The 11,826-nt window shown below is 28.1% G+C and overlaps 1 protein-coding gene across 1 annotated transcript; it reads right to left on the bottom strand.

Annotated features, from left to right (window-relative positions):
* Positions 1–798: 798 nt before the first annotated feature.
* CYP735A1 (cytochrome P450, family 735, subfamily A, polypeptide 1) lies at positions 799–8,026 on the bottom strand. Its single transcript, XM_020362316.3, has 5 exons — positions 6,862–8,026; positions 5,426–5,655; positions 3,536–3,777; positions 2,831–3,200; positions 799–1,452 (listed from the first exon to the last, which is right to left on the bottom strand). The coding sequence occupies exons 1-5, from the start codon at positions 7,136–7,138 to the stop codon at positions 1,033–1,035; spliced, it is 1,539 nt and encodes a 512-aa protein (XP_020217905.2). The 5' UTR covers positions 7,139–8,026; the 3' UTR covers positions 799–1,032.
* Between the last annotated feature and the right edge of the window lie 3,800 nt (positions 8,027–11,826).

The raw sequence follows: 11,826 nt of genomic DNA, 5'->3' as shown, positions 1-11,826 counted from the left end.
ATTAATCAATTTTTAATTCTTGTTAACACAGATTAAGGCATGAATATTTAATTATAAAATAATATAACTATTTTATTTTATTATGTAACAATTATACGTGATATTAATTATTTTATAATTAGTTCTTACGTATATTAGTTGCGTTTAAAATTTAATATGTCTATGTCTAAAAAAGGGATCTAATTCATTTGAAAAATAAAAGATTTAGTTTTTGCTTTTATCATCTAAAAGCAAAGTGATTTTTGTTAGTCTCTTAAATGGGCTTGGCCTGCGTAAAAGGAGGGGTAAAAAAAATGCAACTAACCCATATGTTTGCATAGCTAAATAAAAACTAGGACTAATAAAATGAAAATTTTAGTGGATTTAATGGATTGTTTTTATCTAATTCATTATGATACATCTAAAAAATTATCCAATCTAATTTATTTATCATCTTTAAATCAATTTTTTTTAATAATCATAGTATAGATACAAAATTTCGTATTGATTTATTTCTTTCACTCCTTTAATAAGATAAAAGTCCAATAGAAAATTTCCTTTAACCCATAAAATGGGGTTTGAGTTGTTTATGTTATGGTCCCTCAATATCTACAGCATCACGTGTAACTACATATTTATAGTTAAGATAACACCAAACATCTTTAAATATGCCAATATCTTAATTATACCATCCTCTTCCATCTAATCCATGTCATGAAATTTATAATAAAAAATACAAATAAATAAAAATATATTCATAATTAATAAACTACCTCTATAATAATTCCTTTAAAAGTTGTATTTAAAATATTACTTACTTAATTAATGGTCTAGTTTTTTTACAATAACATGCATCAAAATACAATTCAAACAAAACCCCCTATATTTTACTAGAGAACATATTTATAATGAGTACATATATCCTAATCCTTGCCACCATGACTTATAAGCTCTTTCTCCACATGGAAAACACAAATAATCACAATGATATTCAGCAAGATTATTAGAAGCACCTCCTAAATGCATAACCCTGAAGTCTATAATATATAAGTCTTATGGCTCTAAAGGGTTGAGGCAAAGTTGAACACCATACTTGGGCTTAATGGTGAGGATAACCACTGGTGCATGCCTATAATTCTGAGAAATGGTGAAGCTAAACCTAGACAGCAACATGGCCAGAATGATCTTAGCTTCCATGATGGCAAATGATTGTCCAACACAGTTTCTAGGGCCAGAGGCAAATGGAATGAAACGGCCAGGCATGAAGGACTTTGAAGCAAACCTCTCAGGGTTGAACTCGTTTGCATCTTTGCCCCAAAGCTCTTCACTGTGGTGAATGGCCAGCACTGGAATCCAAATTGATAAGCCTTTGGGAATGTGAAGATCACCCAGTTGAATGTCTTTGAATGCCGTTCTTGGAAGCACTGTTGCCGGAGGGTACAGCCTCATTGACTCGTTGATTACCATATGTGTCTGCAAGATCAATGGAATCATCAAACTTAGTACCAAGAAATTTATGATGACTCAATCGGGTTATCGAGCTATACTATTTTGATACACCTTATGTTCATTTTGTAATTAGATTAGGTTAAATTACTTGTTTACTCTCTCATTGTACTCAATCAGTTCAATGTGATTCCTCTATTATTAAAAGATTAAATTTGATTTCTTAATTTTTAAAAATTGTGCAATAATATGATTATTTTTATCTGGCTTGGTGTTTTTTAATTAAACATGCTACAACTAAATGTTCAAGATCTTTAAGTTTAATTGGGATTTTGCCAGGAAATTATAGGATCTAATTGGATAAGTTTTTCTAAAGAAATATTTTTATTTTAATCCCTATATATTGTAACTTTTTTTTAATCATTGTAAAATTATTATTTTTAAATGTTCCTTGTCAAATTTACTCTTTTATTTTGGTCCTTATTATTTTATTTTAGTATTTATAATATATCTATTTTTGATTTTATTTCCTATAAGATTTTGTTATTTTGAATTAGTCCTTTCGAAAAAGTATCAATAGGGACTAATTAAAAGAAAATTATTCATACATATTACAAAGACAAAAAAAAAATGAAAATTACGCATATATTACAAAGAAAAAACTGAAAAATTATTACAAGATCCAAAATAAAATACTAAGAACAAAAAAAAATAAAAAAAGAAATTTTTTCAGGACTATTTCAAAAAATAATTTTATAAGGAAAAATATATTTAATTAAGTCATTATTATATGATTAAAATTATTGATTTTTATATAATTATTTTAAAAGATTTCTAAGGTAACTTTAATAAATTGATTATACTAACATCATTCATCAAAGTTAGATTTTTATTTAGAAACAATGAAAAAGAGGCATTTTATGTCTCTATAAATTTTGTTCAAAAATAAAATAAAAACTAAAAATAACAAAAGTTACAATATATAAATTAAGTGATATAGTATATACTATCTCCTGTCTTAATTATAAGCTAACATATAGGATAAATCATCATGATTAAGACAAATAATTAATTTTGTTAATTTTAATTAATTTTTTCATAAATTCTAACTTTATATTTTTTAAATACCCTTTATTTTAAGCATTTTTTTTTATATTTAATTGTATTTATAAGTGGATATATAGTAAGTAAAATTAGTAATTAATTAAGAGTATAAAAGAAATTTTTCCTTGAGTAAAATTTAAAAACTAATAATTATTACTTATAATTAAGACCAAACCAAATGTAATAAATAATAAACTACAAAATAGTTTTAAATAAAAATGAAGATTAAAAACGGTTAAAAAATTCAAACTAGTTATTAGTGCAAGAAAAAAAAAAGTCCAATTAGCAAATTGACACTAACCAGAGTGAGTTTGGAGAGTTGATCAACCGATGGAGTTGCTCCCTTGAAGACCTCTTTGACCTCAGCTCTGACTTTTTCTTGCCAATGAGGATTGCTAGCTAGCAACATGAATGCCCAAGTGAGTAAGAGTGCTGTGGTTTCATGTCCAGCAAAGAAAAATGTTTTGCATTCATCCATAACAAGTTGTAGATTCAAGCCACCACCCTCCTTTTTTATCTCATCCAATAGTATTCCCAACAAATCATTCCCATAAGTATTGCTTCTCCCCATCTCCACACAATCCTTTCTACTCTCTATGATCTCCATCAAGAGTCTCTCCACCTCCTTCTTCATGGACTTTATCTCTCTGTTGTACTTGTTTGGCAAAAACCTATGCATGCAAATTTAATTATAAAGTGTTACTTATATGTGATGATACTACAAAAAATATTACATATAAATGACATACAAAAAGTGTCAGGTATAATATATGTAGATATAAATCTATTTGATATATAATTATATATAATTTTAGTGTTAATTTTAAATTAGATTTAACAATATATTTTGTGTGTTATTAAAGTTTCTACCCACACTTTTTAACAATATATTAATATATATTATATTTATTGTGAGTAAAAATAATTTTTAGTGACATATTATGTCACTATAGATTATATGTCGCTATATGACAATTTTCTTGTAGTGTAAAGTTACATTACATACCTGCTTCCAGGAAAACAAAGGTGGCGAGTTGCTTGAGCACAACGACTCTGCAACTGTGTGAGAAGATGGAATATTTGCTTTCCCTTTTGATAACTTGAACCAAACTCCGTTCTTGAGATGATATCTGCAGTGAGTTTGGTGAAACATTCTCCTATCTCTACCTCACTTTGCCCACTCTCCAACACATTTTCCAGTGATTCAATCATTTCCTTTGTGCATTCCACCATGTGCCATGCATAGCTCTATACACAAAATTATGCCCATCAACATTTTAACTCCAACCATTTGTAAATTAATTATTTAAATAACGTAGTGCCTTAGTTAAAGTTTATAAGTCATAGAACTCTATTAAAGTTTCACAATGTTACTTGCTATGTGTTTATTGAAAGTTTTCCATAAAGATTTTTCAGTTAAATTTAAGTTTTAAACAATTTTACAGAAAATATATAATATATTTACTAACATGTGAAATTAATTCCCTAGAGGAGGGGTCCAAGCAGTGACGGATTTAGAAATTTTAAGTAGTGGATGCAATATTTATTTATATATTTGTAATATTAAAAAATTTATATATTACTTTTAAAAGTATAAATATATATTATAATTATTTTCTACAAGTTTTTATATCTACGATTACAACTAGAACTAGGTTAGACTAAATTATTTATAATTTAATAGGTCTGGATTTAATCTTTACTGAAAATACATGTTCTAAGTATGATTTATTTATCTTTCGTAGACATTTTTTTAATGTTTGGTTAGAATTACAATCCTAAAGACCTACTTTATAATAATTTAACACTAATAAAATTTAAAAATAAATATGTTAAATTTTATAAAAATCAAATTTAATTTATTTATGATATAAACATGTTTTTAATATCTAATATAAATTTTTAAATGATAATTTATTTAAAAACATATTATTTTATAATAAAATTTTTAAATAGAACATAAATCTTACGAATTTTACTATTTTAATTTTTTTAATCAACGTGTACAATAAATAGAAAGCACTAAAGGTAAATATACATGCTACAAATCTTATTTTATCAAAAAATAATTTTTTTAATATATTATATTATATATGTGAGTATTAAATATATATATATATATATATTAATTAAACTTTTTAAAAAATTAGTTCGTTATTAAAAAATATTATTTGTTATATATAAAAATTAATCTTCTTCAAAAATTTAAAAATATTAAATAAATAGACATCTTTTCCAAAATTAAATTTTATATATACAATAATTTAAACATATATAATTTTATCTTATTAAAATATAACTTTTATTTTTTAAAATATATTATTTTTTTAAATAAAAAATATATATATTATTTAAAATTAGAAAATGATAGTGGGAGCAAGTGCCCCACAACACTATACCTAGATCCATCTCTGGGTCTATGGCCTATACTTGTCCTCTCTAAATCTGTCTTTATCATAAATCATAATCAAGGAAGTTAATCTCTTTTAGAAGATTTCAAAGCACTTAAAGATAAGTAGTTATATTTCAATTAAAATTTCTTCATATACATAGAAAGATTCAAATTTTTTATCACTTTCAAAAATTCAAAGTTAATTCTCATTTAGATCAACCGTTTGTTAATCAATACATGTCTAATATTTATTTTTATAATAATTATCTTAAAAATCATACAATAAAAATGATTTTTGATAGGTTAAAAAGTTTATGCATAGACTTTTATAGTCACTAAAATCAATCGAGTTACAAAATGTTTAAGTAATTTCAAACCTTGTTATAGTTATTAAAAAAAAACTCATGTTAAAGTTATCATGAATTCAAAACAAAAAGAGGGTCTACAAAAGCATTATACATAAAAATTCATGTGATTGATGAATTAGTATGAAGATATATATACCTTAAGTGTGTCTCCCATGAATGCAGGGGCAACCATGTGTCGTTGGTGGTACCATTCTTCACCATTTGCCATCAACAATCCTCGGCCAATGAAATGTTTGCTTCCTAGTTGTTGCTGCCACGATTTGCCTGTTATAATACTGTACTTTGATGAAAGAAACTCCTTTATCAATGCAGTGTCTGTTAGGCACAGCCTTGGTTCTGTACCATTCCAATATAGGAATCTCTTTCCTACACAATCCCATTAACAAAATATGATTAACATATAGAGACACATAATGATACTATGGATTCTGAGTCAGTTGGTTGAATAATGAGTTGTTTTAAACATTTTGGCATTGATTCTTGAATTTGATTCCGATGAATCATATTTTATTTTGATAAAACATGACCACAATCAATCTTAATCGTAAAAAAACGTGTATGAATGGTATAAAATTGACTATGCTCAAATTTAATCTTAAATTAATTAATTGTTTTCATTTCTGATTTAATATGTTCCTTACTAATCTCATTTATATGAAAATAAAGAAATTGAAAATAGCCACACTAATATATATATATATATATATATATATATATATATATTATATTATATATATATATATAAAGGAAGATGAAATACGAGAATAAATAATTTGGGGAAAATTTTATGTTACTACTAAAAAAAATTAAGATTTTGGATGTCGAAAAATTCTTTTCCTTTTAAGCTCTTTCCCTGTTTCTCTTCTTTTGTGAGTCTAATTGTCCTTCAACTATCAATCCAAAAAATAATTATACCAAATTTCATAAATGTCTCAGGATACCATAACAACTCTAAATTTTGATTATATATTTAGACATGAATGATAATTATTTTATTTTTCTCATTTTCACATGATATGTCCCATATACATGAATATCTTCATACATATATATTGACAGAGACATAAAATTAGAGATAGATTTATATGGAGATTTGTGGGGACAACTATCTTCACAAACTTGTTTAATTCTTCTCAATAAATAATTTGGAAGAAATTTTATGATATTTTAAAAGATTGAAGGATTTTGATATTGAGAAACTCTCTTTCACTCTCTTTTCCTCTCTTCTTCTTTCACGAGTCTAAATTCTTTCAACTATCAACCCAAAATGTAATTAAATCAAAATATTTAGATTTCTCGTCATATCTTAGCATCTCTTTAAATTTTGATCATAAATTTATACACGAACGACATAGAGCTTTATGGGGACAACAATCTTCACAATTTTTTTTAATATCTAAGTGTATCAATATAAATTACTCTCTAATTCAAAATGTAACAAAAGGGGCCGATTCATAATACAGGTATTATTTCCCACAAATTTACACACACAACTATCGTTTCCATTTCTTAAAATTTTTAGATCTGATACTAGATGAAGTTATGTGTGTAGTGAAAGATGAAGAGAGATACCATATTGTTTAGACCAGGCAACAAAATGTGGCAAAAGGCGACCAACAATGTCATGGTTGATGGTTTTCATGTCTTGAGAAACTGCTCTTGAAACAAGGGAGGTCATGTCCATGATGTTACCTGTGAGAAACCGAGGTTTGGGGCCACACACACCTTGCCTCTCCATGACCCTTTTGATGCGCATTGGAGTGAGCCAATAACATGAAATGGTGTCATAGAGAACTTTCAATAGCACAGTCACAAAAATCACCAAAAGGGTTGTCAGAATCACCATCATGATCACAATCACAATCACAATCACAAGAGAGTTTAATTGTGTATGAGAATGATACTCCTATTTGTTTCTTGAGTCACTTGTATATATATATAGTACAAATTGACGGGGATCCCTTATTTTGATTATGAAAAATTTAGAGTAATATTGTGATTTTGATTGGGGTTGGTGGGGACTATACCATACTTAAATTGTAAATGCAGTTATTGAATTGTGATTGATTATTAAAATTTGTGACGAAACCGAAAGATTTCAATCACAATTGTTGTCAGTTGTAGAAACCTCTCAAAAGTATTATATTATAAGTGATGTTACGGTTATGAATTAAGATTTACAGCCTTTTCACAATACTTTAAATATTCTTTTTCGGGCACATTTATTTTCTTTATAAAAGAAATAATTTATCATAAGCTTCTATGTAATTAACGTACATATTAATTAGATATCATAATTAATATAAAAAAAAAACTATAGATTGACCGTGCAACACTTTCTTTCCGCCAGTTGTATACACTAACGAAATGATTATTACTCATTTTAGTTCAAGTGGTTTCACATTTACATTCCTTAACAGCAATAGAGTTATACATTATTAAATAAATAAATAAAATTATATTATTCACTATGAGTGTGTTAAAATATAACTTCTGAAAAAGTCTATATTTATTTATATAGACCATAAATATTTTAATAACTTCTTTTTATCTTCATTTTATATATAGACACTTTTATTCTCAATTTACCTACTTTTTATTTATTCTTTTATTATATTTTAAAAATCAACCACTACTATTTTTAAACCATTTTTTTCTCTTCGTGTCATAACTAACTATCTTTATTCTTTATTTTAAGTAAATATAAAGATACCTAAAATGTCTTTTTGTCACTTGTTATTAATAAAAGAAATACTATATATGACTGTCAGATGATTATGCAAAAAAAATGTTTACATTATAACGCATTCTAAATTTCTAGTTAAATTCTAAAGCCAATATGGATAGTGGAAGGGGTTAAATTTCTAAATTTCAAAAAGAGGATGCATTTTAAAAATAAAAGAAACTATTAATATTTGTATAAATATTTTTCTATGATTATAGTGTATAGAGAAATATAAATAAAAAGTATCAACTCAATGAAAATAAAATAAAAGGACATCTTGTAACTGCCGGATTGAAGACATTATGTATTCAAAAATTTTAATTTTAACTATTTGAAATTTAGTTTAATTAATAAAAAATACTTTTAATGGTGATTTATATGCATCATAGTGTATCTTGTGTTGATGAAAGAAATGTTAGCATCGATTAAAGAAATTTAATGGATAAAGAAACTACCTACTGAATTAATAATTTAAAGATTCTGTTTGGCATGTCACGTAAATTAGTTTCTAAATAAGTTAGCTTCTACTTTGTCAAAAAAAAAAAAGTTAGCTTCTAATTCATTTGAAATTTTATAATTTTGGTTAACTATGTAACATTATGAGTTTTAGATGTTTTACGTTTAATTATATGATGGATTGTAAGATTAGCTCTGACTAGTTGTTAGTTGTTGTTTTAGGACTATGGACTCTAGAAATCATAAGAGTTAAGTTACCTTTGAGATAGTTGAGTTAAAGTTATTTTAATTTAGTTTAAGGAAGGGTATATAAGGTTTTCTTAAGATGTGAACCTCATAAATTCAAGTTTTAAGAAAAATTAGAGAGAAGTTAGAAAGAAGTTCTCTAAAAATTGAATCTTTCTTCTCCTCTTTTTCTACTAAAATTCTTCCTTTTACCTTCTTCCATAGTTGATCTAGAGTAACTAAATTAAAGATTCAAGGTTGTAGCTGAAAATCTTAGCTAGTGGAAGTCGTACGACAGCCTAGAGTTCTTCCCTTCTCTTCTCTTCTTGGTTCAAATCAATAAGAAGTAACGGAAGTTTTGTGTTGTTTGTTGAAATTGCATGTGGATTATTATTGTTGGATTTCATCTAATGATTTATTGATGGAATGGAGATGAATTGATATGTTGTTGTGTTTCTGGTTGTCTTGAAGTGGTGCATGAGTTGGATATGATGATTCTTGAAAGATAATGATTGCATGTGTTGTTTGATATTGGAAATGAGATTTAGAGGTTATTTATATGATGTATTATGCAATGCATGTTGGCAAGTTATTGTTTTTCAGGTGAATTGGGCAAATTCGATTTTTGTATAAGCGTAAAAATTGATATTGTGTCGCGTCATCATGGCATCAAACGTGGTTTAAGGTCAGAGGTTCTTATTCTTTTAGTGTCGAGCGTAAGATTTATGGTATTGAGCGGTAGGAGACAGAATCGTCTACGAACTGACCATGTTGGGCATGGGTTTGAATGGTGTTGGGCATAAGAAAAGAGAATTATCTCTACTTGGATCCACGTCGAGCAATAATAGATTGACATTGAACGTGAATTAGGTAGAGGCCCTCTATTTGATTAGCTTCAAACATGGAATTTTGCTGCGTTAGGTGTGAGAGAGTGGGAGACTCTCTGCCTTAGCCATGTTGGGCACGAGTGGTTTTATGTTGGGCGTGGACGAGACAAGAAACTCCCTTCCTCAATGGCGCTAGGCATTAGGAGATGGCATCGGGCGTAAGTTGCATAATTCTAATGTGATGTTTAAGTTGTTTCATGATTCATAAATGATGATTAAATTGTAAGATGAAGATGATATGATGATAATTCATTATGTTTTTAGTTGATATGCGGTGTGATGATGTGTTTGTTGTTAAGTTGTAAGTTGTTAGATGATGATTAAGTTGTGTAAGTTGTATGATACTATAGTTGATTAAGTTGTTAAGTTATTAGACATGTGATGTATATAAATGTCTTAATTGAGATACATTAAAACTAGAGGAGAGTAAAAATTATTTTAGAAATTAAAATATCTCAAATTGTGGATATAAGTTGTGGTGCTCTAAGAGTCCAAGTTGAAATCTTTCAGTAAGTAATTTGGCTTCTAAATGAATAGTTGTTTTTATGTTTTCTTCTCTATGTTTTATAGGGTATCTGTATGTGAGCAAGGTCAATGCATACGTATATAAAGTGACCAACCGAGTAAAGTACAAGGTTGGAGACTTAGTCCCTAATCGAGAATTGAAAGGCATGGTATTTGGAGGGTAGTTGGTAGGCTAATCCCATAGATGGTATAATGTTGCAAGCTAATGTTATGGTAGAGTTATACCCAAATTGTTCTACCATGATAGAGTACTGGACTTCCTAGTTTAAGAGGTAAAACCTGAGAAATCAAATTAAGTTGTTAAATAGGTTCTCTAAGATGCATGAAGTTGTCTATACCTGACCTGATTGCGATAGGCCAAATGCCGTGGTTCAGTAGAATCTAGCCACTTAAACTGTTCACCTTATTGTAGGAGATCTCCTTAGTTGATATGTGTGATGACTCATTTATTATATATTGTTGTTATGAGGAACATGTTGTTGAGATGACGTTGCTAAGTTGTTCTATGTTGTAAGTTATATGTGGTGAATTAGATGATAAGCTGAAGTTATGTTGTTTAAATGGCTGTTTTTGTTTAAGTTGCTTATGGTGACACTTTTTGTTGTTGTACATGTTGAATTCTTTGGCAAGTTTACCTTGTATTTTCCTTATGGTTTGAATTGCAATGATCATACATTGTATGAGAACAGAATAGGATTAGCAAGATAAGTTGATTAGTTGGTGGAGGGTCACATTGGAGGTGCCCTGGTTTCGATATTGTTACTCTATGTATAGACGTTTGACTGGTGAGTATGGTTTATTTTGTATACAGTTACGTATTTGATGTAGATTGTAAATATGTCTGGGGTATGTGTATAACACATTGAGGGGATTTACATCTTAAGTTGTTTTATATTTTTTACCCTATGTGACACCCTTACTACCTCAACACATATATTGTTATAATGTAAATAAACTAAGGAAATAAATTTTTCAACATCAGTAAAAGGGTTCTCATAAAAACCTTTAGAAACATTCTTCAATATCCAAAATATTTTGAAAATGAAACTTGGAAAATAAAACTTAAGAGGTTACAAAATGTTTTCAAAATAATAAATACAACTCCATATACAAATAAAATCCATGTCCTAGAAATCATCTGCCCCGATGTCACAATATCAGAGCATACACATAATTCAACTATTGGCATTCTAGATACCACTCATAGCCAGATCTTCCTCACCTAAAACATTCACAAATTGTACGGTGAAAAAAGAAAACATCTATATGTAAAGAACACAAGGAAAAACACAACATAATCTTATCATAACTAAAAAATTAATGAAGTCTGTACAAGCATATCCATACATTCTAATTCTATCAATCATGCATCATATTCACATCACAATTTCACAATCACACCAATCTATCACAAGTCTTGCAATTAACACTATGCCAATGGTCACGCCACCTCAAGGTCGTGCCACTCTAGACATAAGTGATACGTATTAATTGCCTCACTCATCCCACACTATGGCAGGGGTATGTCATTCCTGTAGCATCACTTACCCAGGGTCGTTTCATCCCTATTCATATGTGTGAGGAACCATAATCACATCACATCAACAATCATCACAAATCTTACAATTAACACTATGCCAAGGCCATGCCACAACTGACATAAGTGATACGAGTTAATTGCCTCACTCATCCCACACTATGCTAGGGGCACACCGTCCT

This window comes from Cajanus cajan, chromosome 2, assembly GCF_000230855.2.
Source record: "Cajanus cajan strain Asha chromosome 2, NIPB_CcT2T_4, whole genome shotgun sequence".
NCBI lineage: Eukaryota > Viridiplantae > Streptophyta > Magnoliopsida > Fabales > Fabaceae > Cajanus > Cajanus cajan.
The sequence above is the reverse complement of the archived record's forward strand: the minus strand, read 5'-3'. Positions and strand labels throughout refer to the sequence as shown.